Source organism: Phaenicophaeus curvirostris, chromosome 8 (assembly GCF_032191515.1).
Source record: "Phaenicophaeus curvirostris isolate KB17595 chromosome 8, BPBGC_Pcur_1.0, whole genome shotgun sequence".
Lineage (NCBI taxonomy): Eukaryota > Metazoa > Chordata > Aves > Cuculiformes > Cuculidae > Phaenicophaeus > Phaenicophaeus curvirostris.
The window spans coordinates 26,396,656-26,422,787 of NC_091399.1; the positions used below are offsets into that span (position 1 = coordinate 26,396,656).

The window sequence follows — 26,132 nt, forward strand, 5'->3', positions numbered from 1 at the left end:
TGTAGAGCTGCATGAAGGATGTTGAGGCTCTGGAACGAGTCCAGAGAAGAGCAACAAAGCTGGTGAGGGGGCTGGAGAACAGGCCTTATGAGGAGCGGCTGAGAGAGCTGGGGGTGTTTAGCCTGGAGAAGAGGAGGCTGAGGGGAGACCTCATTGCTCTCTACAACTACCTGAAAGGAGGTTGTAGAGAGGAGGGTGCTGGCCTCTTCTCCCAAGTGACAGGGGACAGGACAAGAGGGAATGGCCTCAAGCTCCACCAGGGGAGGTTTAGGCTGGACATTAGGAAAAAATTTTTCACAGAAAGGGTCATTGGGCACTGGCAGAGGCTGCCCAGGGAGGTGGTTGATTCACCTTCCCTGGAGGTGTTTAAGGCACGGGTGGACGAGGTGCTAAGGGACATGGTTTAGTGTTTGATAGGAATGGTTGGACTCATGATCCGGTGGGTCTCTTCCAACCTGGTTATTCTATGATTCTATGAAGTGATTTGGCATCCCATGACATCTCCAGATTTTGCATGATGAGTTGTGCCAGCCTAGGTCCAGGCAAATCTGTACCACAAAGCTGCTAATGTCAACTGCTCTTGTGCTCTTGGCCTAACTTAATCCCTTAGACACCACTGGCTGCATTTCCATGTCTGGTATCTTTATAATAGTGAGGAGGTACATAAGGAAACAGGGCATAACTAAGCAAAGTTTCACTTACAATTCCAGGAACCTGCTTAAGTTCTGAGCTATTGTTGTAATCATAGGACAGTGTTGTTGTAATTTCCGTTTGACTGTTATGTGAAACTAGAATGGCTCTAATGTTTTTGTCTTATTTTCCATAGTCACATTGTCCTGATGCTGGCAGATGACATGGCATGTAATCCCAGGAACCCCAAACCAGCTACTGTGTTTAGTCATAAAAACATGGAGCTAAATGTCTATGGAGATGATGTGGAAGTGGATTACAGAAGCTATGAGGTGACTGCACTTTAATTAAATCATTGGGTCTTTGTTTTTATTGTTGGTTTAAAGATTGATAAAACATCTGTGAAGTCTGAGGAAGTCTTTCTGTTCTCATTACTGGGTTTGGGCTGGGCTTTTATTCTGGGCTGACAGGTTTAAAACACACACTCCTCCCTCTCCTGATACTGGGCTCTGTACTTAAAATTTATGAAACATGTTGTGTATTGGCTATTTTAAATAATGGCATTGCCCAAGTTAGAAGACTAAAGGGAATTTCTTTTATGTGTTAGCAATACACACTTATTACTGAGATTTCTCTTTGGAAATGGCTGGTCAGTGTCTCATTTTACAAACAATTCACACCACTGTGAAACGTGGAGTGTGCAAGTGGAGTGTTTATTAGCAGACCTATGTACATTTCTAGTCTTAAGCATCTGCTTTTATCAAAATTAAACAAAAGCCATAACCTAGTCATTATTGTAAAGTAATTACTCTAGAAATCTGCATTCTATCACATTTTCATTTTTGTGTAATATTCCTTCATACAGACAATGTCTTTCCTGATTGATCTGGAACTGGACATTGATTGCATGGCTTAATAGTGCTATCTAATTATTACTAATAATTTATAGGAGGATATTTAATTGTATAGTAGATGTTTTATTTCTCTGAAGCTTTGTATAAAGAAGTGAAGATACATCACGGAAATAGGGATATGTTCTTTTTATCAAGTTTTTTTTGACCCATGTATGGATTTGTTGTTGGCACAAATGAGCTCTGCACATCTGCATGAAGAGGCAGTGGTGTTTTATAGGAAGTTTTGCATTTACCACCCAAACGGGTCTTACCTGATCACTCAAAGGCTGTGTAACTGAAATTGATCTTGTTTTCCTTTCCTGCGCTTTAGAGGGAATTTAAGCATTTATTTTTCCATGGTAATACACTAATGTTGGAGAATTTTGTGAGTGCATGAGCAGCTTTGGCAGAGTAAAGCTATACTCTGACAAATTTTCAGATCAATAAATGTGTTTAGAAATTATAGCGATTGTGGACTTACTGGAAATAATACGACATGTTAGTGGGATACAATAAAAGGTACCGTATGATTGTGAATCTACAGTAAAACCTTAAAACAGAAAAGCTCTTTATGCAGCTTATCGCGTGCAATATTATGTCTGGTTGGGTGCACTGCATATTTCAGTGTTCCGTTATTTAATTTATGTAACCCAGCCTACAGTTGATAATCAATATTTTTCTCTTAAGAAAATTACTTTGTGCTTCTATTCATAGGTTACTGTTGAAAATTTCTTGCGTGTATTAACAGGAAGAATCCCACCAAGCACACCGCGATCTAAACGTCTCCTTTCTGATGACAGAAGCAATATTCTAATATATATGACAGGTAATTACAGGCTTCTGTATACAATTTATTGATGTTCAGTTGGATGGGCCTGTTTGAAAGCATTAAGTCCCATCAGGAGTCCAAACAAACAAAAGGATTTTTTTTTCTTTTTATTAGCATGTCATACTAATGAAGAAAAAGCTTGCAAACCAGTACTTAGCAAGTAGAGGTTTCAATTTTAAATGATACATGTGTACTGCTCTTACTTTTCTTTTGCTGGAGTCTGTTTATAGGAAGAAAAATGTTTGCCTTTTTTTTTTTTTTTTAGAAAAACAGTCAACAGTGCTGAATATTTTTCTGTAAACTACCTGCTTGCCTCACTTGTGATTTTTCTGTCAGGTCACGGTGGAAATGGTTTCCTAAAATTTCAAGATTCTGAAGAAATCACAAATGTAGAACTTGCTGATGCCTTTGAACAAATGTGGCAGAAAAGAAGGTAAGAAAAAAGCTTTGTTTAGCATTGAAGTACTGTATTTCATGAACATGTCTGAAGTAGACCAGTAGACCTTGCTGACCTTCTGCAGGGATACTGCCCTTTCTCCATAAAATTGCATTGATGTCTGCGTTCAGAAAGAAGAGTTTTAATTTGTGCTTTCAGCTTCCTGCAGTTACAGCCATGAAATGTGTTGCTTTGACTAAATTCGTGTCTTGCAATCAGTGTGAACTCCTCTGTTCCTTAGGTTCCTGGCAGCTGTCCTGGTAACCAATAGCAAAGTATGTATATGTTGTTTCGATTTAAAGAGAGACAGGTAAAGAAGGTGTTTTACTTCTTTCAGGTACAACGAATTGTTGTTTATTATTGATACTTGTCAAGGAGCATCCATGTATGAACGATTTTATTCACCTAATATAATGGCCTTGGCTAGCAGCCAAGTAGGAGAAGATTCTTTATCAGTAAGTAGATTTTTATGAATGTTATTTTTAGAACACCTAAGTTAAAAGCATAAGTCCTATTGCTTTTTAACTAAAAAAGTTCCCAGCTTTTTGGCAAACACGGAGATGACTAGGTTATAGTCTAGAAAAATGAAGAGAAACTGTATTATTCAGCTTGTCAACAATATTTTTCTTCATGACTTGTCGTTTTCTTTTTGTAATTTGCCTAAGAACAAGAACCCTATTACAGGCTGTTGCATTTTATTTCCTCTCCTAAATATTGAGTTCCCTCCTCCTCCACCTGCCCAATAACTGTTGTTTGTTGTTTTTAAGCATCAACCTGACCTTGCGATTGGCGTTCATCTTATGGACCGATACACTTTCTATGTGCTAGAGTTCTTGGAAGAAATTCATCCAGCCAGTCAGACAAATATGAATGACCTAGTAAGTAGAATACTCAGTATTCATGAATATGCTAATGACTTTAACCATTTCAAAACTAATTTATTTTGTCTGTAGGATTCTCCAAATGCTTTTTGTTCTCCTGCTGTTTCTCTCAAAAGCGGCTTGGGAGGGAGGGTCTCTTTGCCATTATTAATTGTATTTGTAATGTAACACTTCAAGGATTGTCCTCAGTGTGAAAGTGGTGTGCTGGCTACAGGAAAAATTAACAAAATTTAGGTAGATATTTTTTTTATTCGTTGAAAAATGAATAAAGTAGTCATTAAGTATTCATTTCAAAAGAATGAAGTATTTGCACATGAAAAATTATTGTAGGAAGCTTTTAAAGTCAGCTTAATGAACAGCAGACACTTGCAGATGTGGAAAGGCAGTCATGGGTATTCTTTTGCAAAGGTGATTAACAATTAAAATTCTAAGCATGCACTCACAAATACCTGTAGAGCCTAATTTTTCTGCATGTCTGCTTAGATTCCAGAGCAAGATACGTCCAAATCCAACAGTGTTCCTAGTTATTTGTATCCTTAGATAAATATTAATTGTATCTTTCAGGTATAGGGTAGAAGGGGGAAAAAAACCCCAAAACAACCAGGTAACCTATAACAAAATTTATGAAAATGCCTCTGTAACAGATGTATACGCTGGTGAGAGGACATAAAAAGTAACTATATTTTATTTACTCTGTTAGCCCTTTATACCTGTTCCAGGGCTAGTTTCATTGTAGTAATACATTATTCTTTGGTGCCTTGTAGCTGTAAATTATGACTTGCTGTGTCGGTGATCTAAGAGCCACCACTTACAGAACACATTGTCTTTTGATTCATTTCTGTAAAAGGAGCAGCTGCTCAAAAGTTTTATGCCACCCTCTGTCTACGGAGGCTGGTGTTAGCCTGGCTGCTGGATGTGTAATAGAATTCACTCTAAACAACCCACACTTGACAGATTTTATGTTGATACAGAATTGATTCTGTGACTAAGAGTCAAGATTCTTTTACTACCATGGGAATGAAGTTCTGTCCTGTAGTTTAATACCTTCTGATCATGGGATACAGATAACTTTAAAATGAATCTTGTTAAAGAAGAATATGCAAGTTCTTTATTGATTAAATATCTTCTAGCCAATTACTCAAACACCACTTCAGAGCTCTGTTCTGCAAACCAGAAAATGAATTGCTGTTAAAAAAAATAAGCCATAAAAAAGGGACAGTGGTTTCTACTATATAAGACACTCTCTGGGAAGTGGTGTAACTGGTCTGGCCAGCTAGATATTAATCCAGATGTGAAATGTTTAGAAAATTTGTTAGCTGGCCAAGCAGTTTATCTTTTGAGCTCTTTGGGGAAGATCTAGACGTTCTCCCCAGTGTTTTTGTTTTTGCTTATAAGCCAAATACTTAGGGAGAGCTGTGGAAAGTTATCCCATACTGCTAAGTTTCTTATGTCATTGAAGTCATCCTGCTATGTGTCATTGATTGGCTTATTGCTGCTCTGGGAAGAGAAGAGAATGGACCCAAATATATCACAATTTGTGAGGATCATGTACTGAGTTGTAGTATGCCTGTACTTCACACCACTTATTTGCCAGCAGTTATGGGGGATACTTTGGCACTGGAATGTGCTGTTTGTGTTTTGCTTGTTTCAGAACATAGATTTACTGCTTATCAAGTCTGATTTCCTAAAATGAATGCTTTCCAAACTCAAGATAATATATTAAGTATCTAATTTTCTGATATGTCGGGTGTCTGCTCTTGTATTGGTTACACTGCTTTTATCACATCACCTCTTTACTTTTCTCCATCTCCTCTTAAAACAGCTTCTCTTCACATCCACCCAAGATATTGCATTCCTGCAAAGAATGAGACATCTTTTCTCATAATCCAGTCCACCACCTACTCCCCACCTGCTGTATCTGTGTTGCTAAGGGATAGCAGAAAGCCTTGCAAATGACTGACTTTCCATTTGATCACAATTCAAAAAAAAGTAGACTAAATTGAAATGTCGCATATTTGAACTTTTAAGAGAAGATTCAAATACATTTACAAATGAGATATGATTTGTCGTAAAATAGCTAAAAATGTTATTAAGAAAAGTCAAGATAACAAAGTTCTCATTCTGTGGCATTGTTTAGCTTTGTTTGAATAAGATTTTATTTTAAAAAAACCCCAAACAAAATGATGTATGAACAGCTGTGTTTCATTTACCCAGCATTTGACTTGACTTTTTTTGTCAGAAGACCTCAGTTCTTAGTGTCAGTCTGCTGTGGTGTAAGTGCTTTGCACTGGTACTGGATAAGTAGATTTTTAATACTGAAATCATCTCAGTGCCATTGCACGCTTTTATTCAAGATTCATCTCAGCCTCTTACAGTTGTGGGACTGGTTGGAAACAGTTCGGTGCAGTATCAGTTTCCCACTTTCAGTGCTGAATGCAGCCCAGTGGTCTCCTGGGGCACATCAAGAAGAGCAGAGCAAGCAGGTTAAGGGAGGTTCTCTCCTCTGCTACTCTGCCCTAGCGAGGTCCCATCCAGAGTCCTGTGTCCAGTTCTGGGCTCCCCGGTTCAAGAAAGAAAAGGAGCTACTGGAAAGAGTCCAGCAGAGTCCACAAAGATGATCAGGGGACTGGAGTATCTCTCCTTTGAGGAAAGGCTCAGAGGAGTGGGTCTGTTTAGCCTGGAGAAGACTGAGAGGGGACCTTATCAATTCTTATGAATATCTAAAGGGCCGGTGTTGAGAGGATGGGGCCAGCCTCTTTTCAGAGGTGCTCGGTAACAGGACAAGGGGTAATGGGCACTAACTGGAGCACAGGACATTCCTTCTCAAAATGAGGAAGAACTTTACTGTAAGGGTGACGGAGCACTGGGATAGGCTGCCCAGGGAGGTTGCGGAGTCTCCTTCTCTGGAGACATTCTTAACCTGCCTGGACGTGTTCCTGTGCAACCTGCTCTGGGGAAACCTGCTTTGGCAAGGGGATTGGACTGGATGATCTCCAGAAGTCTCTTCCAACTTGTGATTCAGAGATTCTTTTTTTTTTTTTTCCAGCTGTTGTACTGAAATTAATTCAAGTTATATGTGGCATTTATCTTTCTCTTTATAGCAATTTCATTTTGGAAGGTTTATGTAGAGAGTATTGATGAATGAAGAACAAGATATGATTGTTCATCTTGGTTTTCAGTTTCAGGTCTGTCCCAAGAGTTTGTGTGTTTCCACACCTGGGCACCGAACTGATCTTTTTCAGCGGGACCCTCAAAACGTTCTGATAACAGACTTCTTTGGCAGTGTGAGAAAGGTGGAAATTACGACAGAGACAATTTCTTTGGACCGCGACGTAGCTGGTTTTGAAAGCAAGTAAGTAGTCATTATTTAGACTTGATTTATATAGCTGTCTGTCACAGAAAGAATTGAGTTGTATAACTGTCAAGAAAAGACAGTTTCTCTCATTTCCTCTCATGTCGTACAAGGTATCAGGGAGTTCATCTGGACCTGCTACCACTTATAAAGTTGTTTTTTTTCAGCTGAAAACTTTCTGTTTAAAAATTCTCACCCTTTTATTCAGCCGTATAAATAAATGCTGCTAAAGACAGAGGTGTGGATGTCAGCAACAACATTTTTCTTTCTTTCATAGGATTTCTTCTTTAACGTGGAGAAACATTTTGTTACTGTCAATTCCTGCTTGTAATTGTTTGCTCCCTCAGATAAGCTCCTCGTGTAAGCCATCAGTTAGTTGTTTTGTAACAACTTGCTTTTGAATAAATGGTCTGTTTCTGTTCTGTGAATCCTCTGGCTTTTGACATTATAACTGTCCTGAGAATTTCTGTTGCTGAGAGGCAGCAGTTCATTTGAATAAATTTGCTGGTGCAAGTTCACTGATTGAAGTTGTAACGGGGGTTCCACTACTTTGTGGATGAAGAACTACAAACTACTTGGTATTTTTGGTATTCTGTTGCCACCTATTGGAGACATGTAAAGGAAGATGGGCTTGTACTGTAGAGTTTATTTAGTGTTGTGCTTTAACTTCTGTTTATCTTTTGTTTTGTGGTACTGTCCTCTAAGATGGGGGCGGGGGAAAAAAGATTTGAAATAGTATGCTATACTAGGGATGAAATATTTTTCATACATTTAAGTAAATTATAGTCTACCTTTTTGCTTACTGTTGCTCAAATCCAAGAATACGTTAAGGGATTCTAATTTTATTGCTTTCAATGATAATGCTAACTTTGGTCCTCGTAATTAAAAATATCCTATGTGGTTTAGTGTATTTCAGAATTTATTTTCATACTGCAATTTTATCTATATCATGCACATTAGTACAAGCTATATAGATCTTAAGCTAATTTTGTGGCTCCTCAGTTTAGAACAGCATTTAGTGACACTAAATTTGTTTTTTCATTGAAAAAAAATAGTTTGGCAAATAACAGACATTTTGCTAGTCAAAAACAATGATGAAAACTTCCCTGTGTATGTTTCTATTATAATTAAAAGGAGAAATAGGTTTTGGATGACATCACTGTTCTGGAACAGGAAGTAAGCGATTGGAATTTTCAGCTTTTATTTTTGATCTAGCTTGGTGCCAACGTATGAAGCGGAATTTAGGTATCTGACACTCCTGAATAGGACACAGGGAAGCAATGTTGAGATATGGACAGTCATGCACAGAGAGGAATATTATCCATGTGAAATATTCTGATATTTAATGAAAGCTGCATTACATTATCATGGCAATTCTGCTTCACTTAAGTCTGAAATTGGAAGGGATAGGAACAGGCTGGTTTAGTAGCTAAATAGCTCCTTTAGCTCAAGAGAGTCTTTGAGGACGTGTACGGTTAGAAATGGAAGCATGCAGCAGTTTATGGAATACTGCCTCACATCTGTAAAGTGTATGACCATTTTAAAGTGATCTCTTGCAAAAAAGTAAGTTTTTTATTGCACTATATCCAGATACAATTTTCAGGAAAAAGGTACTTAAGTTCTCAGTTTCTTGTTACCACTTTGGAAGAGTTGTGAAGAGAATGTGATTTTTAATGGAGAAGAAAGTATGGACTTTGTAGGAGAGTGCTGGAAAGTTGTAGTATAGCTGTATAAATAGTGATGTGGAGTGTGGATCAATTCCTTAAAGAGAGTTCTGAGGTCAGTACCTGTTAGTACGACAGATCTGTTTTGCTACAACAAATTTAAGGATTACAACTTGAAGTAGATTTATTACATAAGAATGTTAATGCTTTATAAAAATGTAGTTTTGGAGAGTCTGCTGTGCAAGAACTAGTTACTTTCGTTTTATCTAAGGAAAATTCTAACATTACACTCATCTATTTCTGAGCATGTTAAGTCAGAACACTTCACAAATTATGTGATCTTTGAATAGATACTACCCAGATTGTCCCAAATTAATGTAAGAATGACCTTTGAATGAATACATGTGAATGCATATTCTTAACATCCTCAGTGTTACTTAAGCTCTTCTATGCCTTTTGGGAATGTGGTGGCTGTTGACACCCCAGATTGCACTTTTAGCTAAAATAGTGAGGGAAAGATGGGGCTGGCACAGCCTGGTTTATTCTTTTTTTGTAACATTGAGAGAGATCTAAATCAAGTTTATTAAAAATTAAAAATCCTTCCAAATTAGTCATGAATGATCATGTTCATGCCTAATATTTTGAAAAGCCTTTATGAATAGGAATAAAAGTCATGTAAAATTGGACTCACCCCCCTTCAGGGTTTGCAGGAAGTATTTACCAGGAAGTATTTGATAAATCACGAGTATTTACTACTAATACAAATTTTGGTGCATTACATTAACGACTAAGCTTGCAGATCTTTTTCTACTCTGACAAAATCTATGCAGAATCTTGTCTCTTCATCTCTTCCTTTTTTTTTTTTTTTTTTTGTATTGCAGTCCAGTTACAGAATTTGCAGAGTTTTATTGGTTTAATATTTGATATTGTCTCTTGGCTTCATTCCTTTATGAATAATTTCCTTTTTGTTTTAGTCTTCCCTTGCTGTTAGCTTGATGTGTTTTTTCTTTCCTATTTGCACACTGGTGGCAGTAGAATGCTGCAGAATATTTGTGTTACGGTGCATAACCAGAAAGTGAAATGCAGACCTCAGCTCTGATGCAGTCTGAAGTAGCCTGTGTTAGATCAGATTTGTTTGTCTTAATGATGCAAGTGTCATATATGCAGTTAACGGCATTAAAAACCAAATGAATAAAACAGATAAAGCTCTGATTATGTAGATATTGGATAAAGAAGATGCTGTTGTGTGAGGCATGAACATGTATTGGGATGGCGCTGCGGGCGGGCTGTTCAAGTTTTACTCTAACCCACTGCTGTGACTTTCCCAAATATTTTGGACAGACCTTCCTTCTGTTGTTACACAATTGCTTAGCAATTACTTCCTAACAGGGGTCCACTCCCAAGCTCAGCATGAGCTATAGCTGTGCAACCAGATCAGAGCTGGCAGTTTCATGTTGAGCACAAGCCATGACATTGGACAGGCAAGGCCTTTGAAATTGCCTTTGGCTGAGACTTATACAACAAGCAACTTCTAATTAACCAAAAGGAAGCAGGTTCTTTTCTGGCCACATAGTAGTAGGTGAGTATTTGTGAGTAAAAGCTTTAAAAAATAAAAGGAAGAATTCTCTGCTGCTTCCTTTCTCCTTAGCAGTTTCTGTCTGAGCTGTGTTCACTTCAAAGGGCTTGTTCTGCAGGTGCCACAGTCCTGGCTGGGTTTGTAGCGGCCAATTTTAGCAGAGAACCTGGCAGTACAGGGGTTCTGGGGCTTCAGCTGATTATGTATTTGCCCAGGGAGGTGGTTGAGTCACCTTCCCTGGAGGTGTTTAAGGCACAGGTGGACGAGGTGCTAAGGAACATGGTTTAGTGGTTGATAGGAATGGTTGGACTCGATGATCTGGTGGGTCTCTTCCAACCTGGTTATTCTATGATTCTATATTTTGTCTAAATCCCCACAAAAGAGCGAAAAGTAAACATTGAGGAGTAGAAGAAATCCTGCATCTCTGGAGAAGGAGCCTCACAGAGTTTAGTAGATCTTGGAAATCAGCAGTGTGTGTCTCAAGCTTGCATTGTAGCTCTGCAGCCAGTTGGAACACTTTCTCCTTTTCAGCCCCTGTCTTGAGAAAAAGATGTGTATCAGCGGAAAATGTTGGTAAAAATTGGGATGAATATTTCTCTTGAGGGCAGTAAGAAGTGAATTACAGACAGACTTGTATAAAACCATCCTAGTTTCATTGCTTTTGAGAATAGGGTTTCATATTTAATACTTCTGTTAAGAAGAATTGTGGTACTACTGGCAGTGGCTGTTTTCCTAAAACTAAACAAATTGGCCACTTGTGTTAGCAAGGCTGCTCGTCTAGCAGAATAATTGTGAGTAATTGGTTCATTTGCAGGATGTTGATAGCTAATGTTCTCTCAATCTATTACTTTTGTGTTAGTGCCTCTTTTCTGTCTCTTTCCAGTCCTTTCTTATTTTCCTCCAGTTATGTTCAGTTTCATGTGCTTAATAAGAAGTAAAGCTGCTGTTGTGTGATCCATGGAGATCCAGTTTTTCAACCTAAAGGTAGTTTTTCGGTTGGTTGATACTGTTCCTGAATCCACGGGGATCCAGTTTGTCAACCTACAGGTAGTTTTTTAGCCAGTTGATGCTGTTTCTGAATCCATGGGGATCCAGTTTGTGAACCTAAATGTATTTTTTTAGTTGGTTGATACTGTCTGTGTGTCTCTGATACAGTTTGTGAACCTAAAGGTAGTTTCTTTGTTGGTTGATGCTGTCTGTGTGTCTCTGAATCCACGGGGATCCACTTTGTCAACCTAAAGGTGTTTTTTTAGCCAGTTGATACTGTTTGACTCAGTGGGCCTTTTAAAATTAAAAAAAAAGGGCTTGTCCTGCATTTACCATTCCTTTTTTCCCCAGATGCCTTATATTTGTGATCCTTTTAGGTTTCATAAATAATTCCTTGGAGTCATTCTGAAAGCTCTTGTTCCCTGAGCGATTCCCAGTTCTCATTTGCCTCCTAATTTGCCATTATGTGATAGATTTACATCACAGAGCCCCCTCCCCCTTGAATTAAAGGTAAAAAAAGGTGTATTTGTTGCGGTGAGGTGGGTTTGGGCTGTGGAAGGTGCCGGCAGGTGGCAGCGCCGCCTTGCACCGCCTGCCTCCCTGTAGAGGGGTCCAAACTCTCAAGTATTCTGTGAAATCAAGGAGATTTTAGTAAAAAAAAAATCATCATAAAAGCCTGAACTCTCAAATAATCTGTGAAATAACAGCATTTAGAAAAAAAAGTCATCATAAAACCCCAAACTCACAAATAAACTGTGACATTAAAGAGCTTTTAGGAAAAAAAAAAAATCATAAAAACCCAAAGTCTCAAATACTCTGTGAAATCAGGGAGATGTTAGAAAAAAAAAAATCATCATAAAATATGCCCAAAGTGTCAAATACTCTGTGAAATTAAAGAGCTCATATCATTTCACGCCTGCCAATCAGGCCCTGTCATTTCAGCAGAATGGAAAGGGAATCTCTGTAATTCCCACCACCTCATCCCCTCTGTGAAACTACTGGGAAGGGGAGGAAAGGGGGAGTTGAACTTTGTTTGGTGTAAATTTGAGGGGCTAATGTAAGATTAGAGTGGGCTAGCAGGAACCTTATGAAGTTCAGTGGAGATAAACGCATACATAGCCCTGGTGTGCAGCTCAAACTGGGTTCCACCTGACTGAAGAGCAGCTCTGTGGAGAAGGACCTGGGGGTCTTGATGGACAACAGGCTCAGCTGGGATGCTGGGATGCGTCAAGAAGGGCATCATCAGCAGAGATAAAGAAGTCATTATCCCACTCAGTTTTGGTCCATGCTATATAAAAAAGATGCAGACAAGCTGGAGAGGGTCCAGAGAAGGGCCACTAAGATGATTAGAGGACTAGAAAACCTTCCATACAAAGTAAGGCAAAGAGAGCTGGGTTTGTTCAGCACTGAAAACAGAAAGGGAGACCTTATTACCATGTACCAGTACATGAAAGGTGTCTACCAAGGGGATGGAGGCTCTCTTTTTACAAGGATTCACATGGAAAAGACAAGGGGTAATGGTTATAAATTGCTCCTGGGGATGTTCCAGTTGGATTCCAGTGCCTCATCACCCTCACAGGAAAACATTTCTTCGTAGTATCTCATCTGAATCTCCCCTCTTTCAGCTCAAAACCGTTCCCCCTTGTCCTATCCCCACAGTCCATGATCAAGAGCATTACTGCTGTGTTTCTTATTTTGTAAATATATTTGTATTTGCTTGCATAGGGATAGATCAATCTATATATACATATATGCACATATATATACACTCCTATACTTGTTATTGTAAAAGGAACTTCTCAAGGTAATGCAATTAAAATTATTATGAAGGCTATAATAGGAGAAGTTATGTAGGAGGATACAATTACACTATAAAATAAATAAGGATTACTGACAATTGCAAGAGGAACTGCAGGTAAAAATTGCATTGGAAAGACTTTAAATACACTAAAGTGTTATGCTTAGTAATTAGTCCACATTTAGTGAGGTATTTTAAAAAGTAACTTTGAACAATGTTATTTGTTCATTTGAAGAGATTTTTTGACTGTGTTTTTTTTGTAAGAAAATACATTTTGTTGCAGAACTGTAGCTCGAGTCGGATTTTCTTGGATGTGCTTGGATGATTTTTTTTCTCTCTTCTTCCAACTTCATTGGGGTTTTGTGTGGCATCCTGCGTTTCTTCTATGAGAAACCTTTAACTGCTCGTCCCAGGTTGTGCTTTTATTGTTTCACTTCTTTTCAGTGGAATGTTACTTTGCTGAACCTGCATATAATTATTCCTATGTGTAATTTTAATAGGCATTGACATCAGAACAAATCCCTTGGTCTGTAGAGGTGCTGTGAAGCACATGCAAGTCAATGACAATATTTTTATCAACTTCAGCTTCTAGATCAAGTCCAGAAGTTACATGTTCTTCACAAGTGACTTGCATATACCTATTGACTTGTGCACATAATAGTATTAGCTAATAGATAGGTAATGTCTGAAGTTGTTGCACGGCAGATTTTTAAGGAGGTCTTAAGAAAATCTAGTAGATTTTGACATCATCTGGATAGCTGAGAATATCTAGAAATCACAGGATGCTCAATCTTAAGTATTTTAAATTTGTTTTCCTTAACACACTCCTTCTTATATGTTTTCTATGTGGCATTCTTGTTTTATCTTGTTATTTTTTCTTCTCTTCTCCTTTGCATGGTCTTTACCTGCTACTGTTTTTGCAGTTGAGTGGGCTGCTCTATAGTTTTAATTTCCCGAAGTGTTCACTAGTCTTTGTAGAGGTCTTCATATGAAGGTCCTAGCTTGCTCCTCTTGCTTTGCTGTCCAGGTGCTAAATACAAATTAGTGCCTGTTCCAGAGGTACTTATGTAGTTGTGTGCTCTGTGTCACTGCTCAAGGAGAGCATGCAAACAGCTGTAGTATTTGGCAGAAGTCTAACTAGGAAATATTTTCATTTAATTTTGGGGTTTATCGGCACTTTGACATAGCACACTAATTTCAATAAAACTTTATTTCTCTTACTTCCTTCCTGTCAAAAACACCAGAGCCTGCTGCCAATAATTGTTAGGATAGACTTGTGTGATTCAGAAGAAAATTTCTAACAGGTAGAAAAATGGAGGGCAAAGAGCAAGCAGGCAGCTTGAAGCAGTGGTGGTGACACTGTTAGGTCTTTGGAATTTAGTGGCCAAGCATACGTTAAACGTTCCTGATGCCTCAGAAATTAATCTGGGCACATAACTGTTAAGTCTCCAGGGCTCATGCAACATTACTGTATTTTCAAATATGGTATTAAGGCATATGCAAATGGTCTTAGTCTTTCCCTGTTTTGATAATGTGAAAAAGCTTATACTTGTTTTTTAGAGTGCCTGAGGGATTACCTTCCAGATGGTCAGAGATTTCTGCCATGAAAGGGGGCATTCTGCCTTCACAACACATTTATATAACTGATGGCTAAAAGATCATAAAGCAATCCCTATCTGCATCTCCCAGCATTCCCAGTAGGAGAAGCTTTCCTAGGATGGTTGGGGTTGGAAGGGACTTCAAAGCCTGTCCACTGCCATGGGCAGGGACTCCTCCCACTGGATCAGGTCGCTCAAAGCCCCATCCAGCCTGGCCCCAGGGATGGTGCATCCATGACTTCTCTGGGCAACCTGTGCCAGTGCCTCACTGCCACAGGAGAACATTTCTTCCTAATATCTAATCTCAGTCCTCTCTTTTTCTTAAGACAAGTGTTTGGAGGACCAGAGCTCTTGTCATCCAGCTATTAAATTTATTACTTAAAGAGAAATCCTTGAAGCCTTGTTGTTAATTTTGGTAAGCTGCATGATGGTCTGGAAGACTGTAAGATATTTCCCTGCACTCCTTGTTTCTTAAGGCTCTATTTCCCTCAGAGAAGTTATGTTTCATAGTGAGCATACTAAGGGCCTGAGTTCGTTAGCAAAAAAAAGTGAAATGTGAGTTGTGAGGGAAGAGCTTAACTCTAAAAAAACATTGCATTATTTCTAGGCATCTCTTTAATATCCAGTTAGCTGTGTGAATAGACTCACGTGAAGTTCTCACAATGGGTGAGCAAGGAAGTCGCAATTTCAGCAATGGATGGAAAGAAAACGACTGGTGATTACAAAAGGCGATTCTGATTGCATTAAGAAGTGGATTTACAGATGGCTTTCTGAACGCTGTTTAATATTAGTTTACAAAATGAAATTGTTTTATGTGCTTGGTCAAGGGTATCAGAAATCTATAGAAACTGTGGGATACAATAACAGGTGCTAAGTACGTCTACCAAAGTGGGCAAGCTGCTGCTAAGATTATTGTATGAAATTTGTAGGACAGAGAATATTATCTGTGTGGTAAGATTGATCTTTCAGGAAAAGAAAGTAATTTTATAAACGAAGAGTGTACTGCAAAATGGGATTTATTCAGCATTTTTGCAGGCAGGAGACCATGATTGCATGAAAGGTTGCTGTTGGTAAACACTAGGAGAACTAAACAGAAAGTAATGAAACACAATAAAGTGTTTTGCCTCTCCTGAAATGGAAAAAGAAAAACAGAGGAAAATGGGATACAAAGGGAACTGGAGGCATAGCTGTCCATGGGTTGCATATGTTGTAGTGTCTTTTGAATCCTAGCAAACTTAATTCACTTGGCTCCAGTTACTATTTAGAGGTTCCTGGGGCCACCAGGGATTAGAGTGGCAACTCTGGATATTCAGCTTTCACAGAGTGGTGACAGCCCCTCTCTGTTGTGCCAGCTACTGTTAAAAAGACCAGACTAAATTGGCCACAACTTTGCATAACATTAATAACAAACTAAAAAGCGTGAAGCCCCCTTAGTCATCTGCCTAGAGGTTGAATCTGACTTGGATGTGAAGACAGGCAGGATTTCTCTTTTACAAAATGAATTGGAAGTTCCCACTGTGTGTATACGTGTACAGGCATGTTCGTATTTTGTAGTACAACACCAGAATTTATCATCACTGAGAGCAGTATATTCTCATAGTCTAAATGGAACAAACACATTTTCATTGCAAACGGAAATTACTAGGTTTATTTATAATCAAACTATATTTATGCTTCTTCTGGATGCAGGAATCGTTCAGATCATTGGAGTCCAAAAAATATAAACTGAAACCACCAGTATTGTTTACAGAATTCCCCTTTTGCTTTGTACATACTGTAGAGAATTATTGACAGCACAGTATTACCTAAATAGTGTTCTGGTGACTGGCAGGAAAGAGGATTTGGAAGTAAACTTGGAGAGGGAGATTTATCTCCCTCCCACCCCTGGCGAGTGTTCAGGCAGGAATTGCTCAATCCAATAGTTCCCAAGAGGAGGCAAGACCAAAGTGGAGGCTAGGATTTCCTTTCCTGTGGGGAATTGAAGAGTAAATGTTGAGTACTGGTGATCTTCAGGGTTGTTTTAGCAGAAGTTATGCGCTTTTAGCATAAGTAATGTGAATTATGTGATTGCTATTTCGAGTTTCTGTTCCTACTGGTTAAAAAAAATTTGTTGCTAAAGTCTAGCTGACGTAGGAATATGTTCCAGTACTAAAGGAACGGTTGATCAGCAATGGGAACAATTAACAGAGTTGCACTTTCCTCCTGCCTCCTGTTGCTGATTTTTACTTTTATTTCTGTGTAATTGTTATGTAAAAAATAATTTTAAAAAATCAGTTCTGTGGGTACCAGATGTGGAGGAAAAGACTGAACTGTACATATTGGTATGTTTTTGGACACTGATTGAAGGATAAGGAAAAACGCTGCTAGTTTCAGACTAGTATTCAGCAGATCATAATATTTAAATTAATGCCACATTTTCACTGATTATGTTTCTTATCTTAGTATTTTAAAAATGTTTATTAGATTATTGGTATTTGAGTGATGAATAATAAACCACAGACGTTTGGATTCATACGGTGTCAGAAGGTGTGTGGAAGGGCACTTTGTGGACGTGGACTGCCTCTTGTACTTATTCTGCGAAGAGTTATATTGACATTTAACATCAGGAATCCAGATATCCGCATCACAGGAACCATTACTTAAAGTGGTTTTGCTGGCCTGGGACATTGCATGTTCTTAAGCAAAGCTGGGCTCGTTTATTGCTTAGAAAAGCCACGTCTATTAGGACAAGCCACTAGAACGTGTATTTTGCACTACGCATTCCATACCGTAGCCGGTCCCAGGTAGTTCTTTGGTCTAATTTTTATTCTGCTGGCATAGCTGAGCCACGCTGGGATGGACAGTGACTGCAGGGAGAGAGCAGATGGTCTTGCTGCTCCTCACCGAGGCTCCGCATCACGGAGAGGCACAGTTAATCTGTGGCTGGGCCGTGCTAGCCAGAGTGGCTGAAGGCGTCGTGCTGCACCACGTGGCTTGTTTTTCTGTGTGCGCAGACCCCATCTGGGCTCCTAGAAGGACAGGAGGGCTGGGGCTGCTTGGTGCCAATATGTTTTCCCCATGGCTGCTTTCCTGGAATTGCGGTCCAGGGTGACGGTTGTGTTGGCAGAGGCTTTTCTAAACTAGGGACGGATCTGGCTTGCAGTTCATGCATCTGAATTTCCTCCTGAGCAGCACGGTGCTCTGAAGGGTTGGAATCGTTACATTTTCTGTGCTATCAGGAAGATTACTTATGTGTGAACTGTGTGAAAGAAGCCGATAAAGAGTACGTTTTTCCTATAGTTGCACTGTAGCCATTTAAATTGGACAGGTGGAATAGAGCCTATAATATTGTAATTGTATTAAATAGTTCAAATGAGGTAAAAATTGGAAAGGGTTACTTGTATTCCTGGATGATTTCTGGTCCTGTGCTACCTGCAAGTGAGATGTTGCCATAGGCATGTATCAGTTGCTCTAAAATTTCAGTCATATTTTCCTGTTTGAAATAGCAGGACAAAAGTTATATCTCTACTTATTTAGCAATTTATGACTCATTTTAGTTTGTGAGAATATAATGAAACTATACTTACTGTAAGGTTTATCTCAATTTAGCTGTAACATAATACTTAAGCTTCATAGTTCCCCACTGACTAGGGTTTTCTTTTTTTTTTCTATTGGTTACTTAAGAGTCTGAACCATGACTTCCCGCTAGAATAAAATGGGAATGAAGACTGCTTGCTGTAGGTCTAAATTTTATCTGGGGAATTGGAGCAGAACAGTCACTAAGTGAAACTGCTGTAAATCTCAGCCCTAGAGGACGTAACCTCTGTTTCTTCCTTCACTGTCAAATAGAGTGCCCTAGTTCATTTTTCCTTTGTATATATTTCCATCTGATACAGTTTTTAGTAATAGGTACTTTATTACAAAGACTTCTGTCTTACTAGATGATTAGGGGCTTTTGCAGATGTCTTCATAAAAATATACGGTGTGTCTGTAAAATGGATAAATCTGCACTCTGCTGTAATGTTTTAAAAATGGAAACTGTGTATACACACAGAAAAATGTGATTAGGTGGAAAATTGTCCTTAAGCCAGGATATTTCTACATGGTTTGTGAGTCTAATGGTACTATTGAAAAATATTAGACTGCGTATTAGTCTATGGGTTTATAAAGTAATTTGGGAAGGACAAGAGAAAGTATCGTGCTAGCTGTGACAGGAAGAATTTTCACGCCAAAGATCCAGAAATGGTTTACGTTCATGGTCACTCTAAATTTATAGTAATAATTGTTGTGTTTTAAGTGGTGTGTGTTTGTCTCTTCCATTACTGATGAACAAACATCGAAGAAGCACATGAAAACAGCTTTCCTGGGTGCCATTCTTGGGGATGCTTCCAGCAGCTCTAGTGCCTGTGGAAAGGTTATGGAAAGGGATGTGCTTCCAGTTTGGTGATGGCATGTGGAAAAGAAAATGCACTGGTGGTGTACGTATTCTGCATGCAGAGGGCTTCCATTACTGGTCACAAAATTCTTATTATATTGCACTATCAGGTTTTTTTATGCAAACGTAATTTTTCTTTAACACCATGAGAGAGTATACATGAGTCATTTGGTAATCATGTGCCAAATTATGACTGTTCTTAAATTCGCCTAATACTAAATACAAAGCATTTAAAATTACAGTGCAGTTCTTAAAAGATTATCATTATCACTGTATTGAATTTTGTGTACACATATTTGAGTTTTATGGCTAGTAACAATAGATGCAAGAGGTGCCTTAAAATAATAGTGATTAGTAGTATGACATGGAATTTGTTTGATGGTACATCACCCAAGAGGTACTTAGTTGAATGTTTAGATATCTTAGATAATTGTTTCTTACTGCTTTCTACCTGTTTCTTTTCTCTGGATGTAAAATTAAGTCCTTTACAATACACATTGAGAGTGGAAAAGAAGGGGGAGAGGAGGGACAAGCTCATTTTACATTTTAGTGATTATTTTACCGTGGAACAGACTGGATTGCTATGTGACTGTTGCCCTATATCTGGCCATGAGCATAAGAGAAAGCTGTCGAAACTATGGCTGATATAGATATCATTAGAAAGGAAATCCCACCTAGTGAGGAAATCCCACCATCTTTTAATGTGCCAAATGAATATGCAACCTACACATGGTAACCAACTGAAGGCTCAGTAAAGCTAGTGTAATATAAATTGGAACAGGGGATAATTAATGTATTAATGCATTTTGTGCCTACTGTGCTCATCTGGTAATCAGATTATTTTGCTAAATGTAATCAGAGTTGTACAAAAGAATAATTATATAATAAAGCTGACTTCAGAAGAAATTTGAAAAGAAATAGCTGAAATGAAGTGAAGCAAATTGTAGATTATTTATTCTCACTGGTAATTGTCCTTGTAAAATAAAAGGGTAATTTTTAGGTATGCTTCTTTTCAAACTGAATTGAAAAAAAAGTTAATAGGGGAGGAGGGAATCGGGAAGTCAATATAACCAGAAGTAACAGCATGTTAGTTGTCTACTCCAGTCAAAAAACCCCATGTGTGTCTAGTTATAAAACCTGATATTAAGGATATTAACTTCTATATCTATAATGTGTGACAGAAAGGTGAATTATTGTTGAGGCAAATGGATATTGAACACAACCCATCCCCAAACAAATTAATGTGGGATCATTTTTGGGGTTGAATTCTATGAAGCAGTGATTTCTCTTTTGAAATAGTCAGCACTCTTTTCTTTCTATTTTTCGCTCATATCATTGCTTAAGCGGGCAACAGTGTTAAAGGTGAATTAATTTTGTCAGGGGTTGTTTCAATAATCTACTGAACTGGACGAAACTGTCTTCATCACAGCCCTGCCTCTGTCCATTCCAGAGGAAAGTTAGGGTCTGGATTCAGGTAACTTTTTTCGAGTAACACTTTAGTTCAGGAATGGTAGTTTTGGATCTTATTTAATGAGTGAGATAGTTAATCTGTTTGTTGCTAATAGCTTGTTGTGGATTTATGTTTTTAGTCTGGAGTCCTGTATGTTGGATGAACACTGAGTAATTGTTTCATTGACTTGATCCGACCAAAGCCCTGCATTTGAGTTACTTTTCATGACTAAGGTGGTCAGTAGTCATGAGAGGTGTTTCCTCCCTGGAGCAGAAAACGATGTGATTGTTGTGTAGAAAACACCAAGAGAGCATCTCCTTCGCATTAATTCAAGGAAAAGAAAAACTTGAACAAAGCCACATTGAAGAATTTAGCCCTAAACTTGCATATTCTTGGAAAAATAGATTTGAGAGGAGAATCTAAGTGAGGAATGTTTGTAAATGGCTCAAGTGTTTGTACATGCTTCATCTGTTTGTTGGCATATGCAGATTGTTTCCCCATAGACCAGGTTGATAACAGACTAGGTACTCATCTTAAGACATATTTTATTAAAGTGACAGCAGGTATTTTTTTCTGCGACAGGAAGATTTGAGCGGATTTTAATCTGTAGTGATAGTGTAAATTTAAGTACATTTAGAGGTTGCAGAAAATTATTCAGTTCTTATTTTGTTTAGTTGTGTCCTGCTTACTCTACATGAAATGATAGTTGTTAATTTTCTTTCTCAAAAAGTTGCTATACGAGGTCTTTTGTTCCTTAAGTGTTACCGATTATAAAAATTGCTTTATCTTCTGCTTACTGGTGCATTAATTAGTATATTTTGCCCAAATAATGTTCAGACTAAAACAAAGAAGAAAAAAACAACAAACCAAACCCCCACTCCAATTGCTAGAATTTAGCAAACATTATAATTTTTCCAGTTACTACTGTGAAATAGCAGGATTCTCATCTGGTACAGTATGCAGCACCTTAGTCTAGGAACTATTGTTATAGAGCAGATAAGATTAAAAAAAGTCATTGGGTTTGATGAAAACCTGCATGAACAGTGGGGGGAAAAAAGCCAAAGTTTCCATAGCAACCACCAGTGCTTTAGACAGAAGAGAGGAGAAATGTAACGGAAAATATGAGGGCCATTTCATAAAGCATTAAAAAATAACAATGAAATTTTAAGGCAAATATGATTAATACTCAGCTTTTATCCCTGATAAGCAGTTGATTGGCTTTAAAATAAAATAGGAGTACTGGTATTACTACAGAAGTTTTAGTGCTGGAATCCATTAGACACTATTTAGAAGATACTTTTGTGAATTTGGAAAAATTGGTGAAAGTTTTATGAATATTTTTTTTTTTTTGCTTGTTTTCTTCTCTGCAGATGGTTTTCTGAGTTACTGCAGCCTTAACTGGTGTGGCACAATAGGTTCTGAAAATGCCTTTCATGATCTAAACAGGGCTAAAAGTCTTCCTAATAAAAGTGGTCCCATGGTAGGAATACTATGAATTCTTCATGGGATGGTACATCTGCTCAGCTGACTGCGTGGTACTTCTGCCAGTACGGGGGTGGCAAAGGCAACTTTAAAATTCTTGGGTGTCAAAATATCAAGAAAGAGCAATGTTGATAAGTTTAGGGGTGAGTGTTGCTCATATATAACAGATTTATGTAAAATAACGTGTGCCGGCAGTTGCCTTTGCCTTTGTGTCTGAACCTGCGTTTGGATACCAGCACTTCATTTATAGGCTGAGCTTTGATTATTTTTGTCTTTTTGAACAGAGTCAGCAGTCTGCAGTGGTTTGATACCGAGTATGAAGTCTGGTGTTGTGCCTACGTATTAATCCACAGTTGTACAGAATTAGATATTTATGTGGGTGAACATCAGACGTACCTGGGATAAGATTGCAGCCAATGTTTCTTTTGTACTTACTATGCAGCTATTAAGTCTTAAATTTGCTCTTAGTCCTCATAGAGCAAAATGGCTCATGTCAAAACCCTAAGCAAATACAAAAACTGTAAAAATGAAAAATGCACTTTAATGTTTTGTCCTGGAAGAGTGCTTTGAGTGTTGAAACAATCTAAGAGTTTGAATATAAAAAGGGAAACAACACACTTAGCCTTTCTTTAATACACAGCCTGACTCACTTCTTACCTTCTTCTCAAAGGGCTGTGTTGGTATTTGCTTGGTTGTGGCACAGCTATCTTCTGATATTGTTAAAACAGGATTCTGTCGCATAGCAGTAAATAGCACCTAACTGCCATAGCCTGGGGCTTTGCATACATGGCAGAGCAGTTGTTACAGTGCCTGTTTCATAATTTCTGAAAAAAAACCCAATTTTTGGTTATTTTATAAACCACTGTGAAATGCAAATGTTTTCCTCTCTTCTCTCATATGGAACTTTAAAGAAGGAGGAAAAGTTTTGCTTTATTCCCCTAAAGTCTCCCTGAGAATCCACATAAACCACTTGTGATGAGTTCCTTATTGAAAAGTGGGCACAGTATTTTTTCTATGAGTTACAAATAAATATGTCTCTACATTAAAGTGAGAACTGGTACTGATTGAGCTAAAATAATGAAGTAATGAATGTTGCAAAGGAAGGTGATGTGAATTCCAGTAAATACTTCAGGTCCTGACTCTGAAAAAAGAGTCAGGAGATCTAGAAACACCTTGACACTGGTCAATTATTTATTTAATTTTACCATCTATAAAAACATTGTATAGTGTCTCAGGAAAGCTGGGGAGGGGCTCCTTATGAGGGAGTGGAGGAACAGGATGAGGGGGAACGGTTTTAAGCTGAAAGAGAGAAGATTTAGATTAGATGTTAGGAAGAAATGTTTTCCTGTGAGGGTGGTGAGGCCCTGGCTCAGGTTGCCCAGAGAAGTGGCTGCTCCATCCCTAGAGGTGTTCAAGGCCAGGTTGGATGGGGTTTTGAGCAACCTGATCCAGTGTGAGGTGTCCCTGCCCATGGCGGGGGGGTTGGATCTGGATGGGCTTTGAGGTCCTTTCCAACCCAACCCATTCCATGATCCTATGCTCAGATTAAATGCAACAGATTTCTTACTACAGGATATAAATGTATCTTTGGGAAGAAAAATACAAGAAAAATGCAATCTACATCAGGTCACCTATGCCATTCAGGACTTGTATTTAAATATTTAAGGAATTCTTATCTGTATCATGTTGGGGGTTCACCTGAAGGACTTTCTCAGTGAGGCTGGATTTGATTTAGTGAAGTTATGTGTTGGGGCTGTGCTTTATAAAGCAACCAACGTAGAAGCACACGCTGAAGTGGAGCAACCAGGGACCTTTATAACAAAAGCAGAGCAGGTGCTCGCTCCTGCTGCAGTTGGACTGCGACACGGGTGGTTGCTGCTCCCTGATGAGCCCTCTTTCCTGCAGCCAGAGCCCGTTGCCTCTGCCAGAGGTTTGTTCCAAAAGCTTTATAGTAATTTTCCAAATCTCAGCGTGCAGTCGGACTACTGAGATTATGCATGATACACCCTGAAGAGGTACTAGTGACGTGTATTTCAGGTTAGAAACGCATAAACGTTACTATCTGAAGTAGTTTTCTCCATCTCTAAGTTCCTGCTGAACTTGGTTAGCACAAGCAAGACAGAAATTGTTTTCTTGTATTTTTTTAATGCCAGATTTTTATAGGTGTGTGGAAACTTGGAAGTGTAGTGCTGTTAGTCGGTCATGCAGGCTTGAAATATTAAGCGTATTGTGAGAAAACGTGATCTGTTAGTAATGTCACAGGCTAGGAACACGACTGAACTCTGGCTGTTGTGGTACATTAAACCCCACTAGGTGGTGCAAGCAAATAAATCACCTAACCCAATACTCTCCAGATAAGAACATGTGGGGGAAAGGTTTCTTTAACTAAATTAAAATACAGTCTTTTTTTTTTTTTTTATTTCTGATTATGTTCAATAGTTGTTGAACTTTGATGTTTAACTCTATCTTAAGCTGCTTTTTCTGCATATGAGAAAAAAGGTGCAGTTTTTTGCTTAGACTTGCATATCTGCCTTTCTCCTAGCAGGCTGGTGTCAGGATGCTGAGCTCATAGCTGGGGTGGTGACTTACAGAGGAGGTAGCAGAGGACTTCCACTGTGTTTCGCTGTACTACGAGAAGTGGCTGCTGTGGAATAATACCCTTCCTAGGGGCTTACTGAGGCATTTTCAGACTTATCTTCTGCTTGGAGTATTCTCTCTCAGCATCTCCCTTGTTGTGGTTTATCCTCTGCCAGTTTCATTTGGGATTTGCTTACCTTTGCAGCTGTGTTGTGTACATACAATTAAAAATATTTATTTATGAAAAAAACAGATTTCAAACAGTGTGTTAGAATAGTGTACTATCAGTTTATTGTCCTGACAGAAGTTGAGTGAGTAAGTTTACGGTAGAAAATAATCTGGAAATATAACATATGCAGTTGGTCTGTAAGGTTTGTCCAATAGATCAGTGGTTCTATTATGTTTTGTTTAAAAAAACAGACCAGAAAACCACAAAACAAAACCTCAAACCTGGAAACACTCCTTCCTTGTAGTCCTGGAGGTGATAATATAGCATCATGAGGCTGTGTTGCACTGCCTATACCATTGTCTTGAATTCAGACTATATAATATCTCAATAGCTAATTTTCTTACTGAATTTTCTTTTCCTCTGCCCCCCACATTGAGGAGAACTCTTTCACAATGATCATTTACTAAAGATGCTTTGGTCAACATCTTTTATAGCTATAAGATCAGTAGGAAAAGTATTTGAATAACAACCCCCTCACCCCACCCCGATTCTTGACATAAGCAGAAATTCCTGGACCTTTCCACTTATGGAGAGCCATCAGCACTGTCATTTTTTTGTTATAAATCAAATTTTACCAGAGGTTATATGGCTTCCCCGTGGACCCCAGTCTGCCAGCTCTTCTGAGAAGGCAGTTCTGCCCTGATACCGAGGAGACCCCTGCCAGTGCTAAAGGGCAAGTTCTGCAGTGAAAATACTGCTGGCTGCTTAGCAGTCAGCTTGAGGTACCAGGTGTTCATGCTATTGCTGCTCCCCACTGTATCTGGCTGTCAGGCCTTTCTCTCTCAATGAGTACAGTGCACCAGTAAATACTGCGTTATCGTGTTTCAGGCCAGGGCTCTGTAATAAGGCAATAACTGCAGTCACTAAGCAGCAGCTCTCTAGTGAAAGTTCAGTACTTTACAGTGCAGTATATTTACTGAAATGGAAATTTTTCATTTCAAAGTGACTTACATATTCATCAGTGGAGATGAGTGTGTTTGCCGCATTCATCTTAGTCTTGAAAAATGCAGCAGAATCAGGTTTGTGGGTTGTGGAGTATTTTTTTGTTTGTTTTGGTGGCTTTTTAGGAATTAAGGAATGGAGACATTATGAAGATATCTATGAAGTCTCAGCCATAAATAGTCAACTCTGGATTTTGCAGTAGGATTCTATTAGAATGTATAGGCTTTATAAGGTAGGCAGAGAAAAATTCCAACAGAGTTAGACTGAAAATGCAGTAAGGAAATATCTTGTTTCCTGGCTTCACTGGGACCAGTGCACTCGATTGCCATGATGCCCTTTTGGTTATCATTAACTCCAAAACCAGAGTAGAATTACATGATGATGCAAGTAGAAG

General features: G+C 38.6%; 1 protein-coding gene across 1 annotated transcript in view; it reads left to right on the plus strand.

The window, feature by feature from the left end:
- Positions 1-26,132, plus strand: part of PIGK (phosphatidylinositol glycan anchor biosynthesis class K) — a 70,629-nt gene that overhangs the window by 7,493 nt on the left and 37,004 nt on the right. The window contains exons 4-9 of the mRNA XM_069862892.1: positions 827-962; positions 2,238-2,349; positions 2,689-2,785; positions 3,126-3,243; positions 3,556-3,666; positions 6,849-7,021. Coding sequence (XP_069718993.1) covers positions 827-962; positions 2,238-2,349; positions 2,689-2,785; positions 3,126-3,243; positions 3,556-3,666; positions 6,849-7,021 — 747 coding nt within the window. The remainder of the gene's footprint in view (positions 1-826; positions 963-2,237; positions 2,350-2,688; positions 2,786-3,125; positions 3,244-3,555; positions 3,667-6,848; positions 7,022-26,132) is intronic.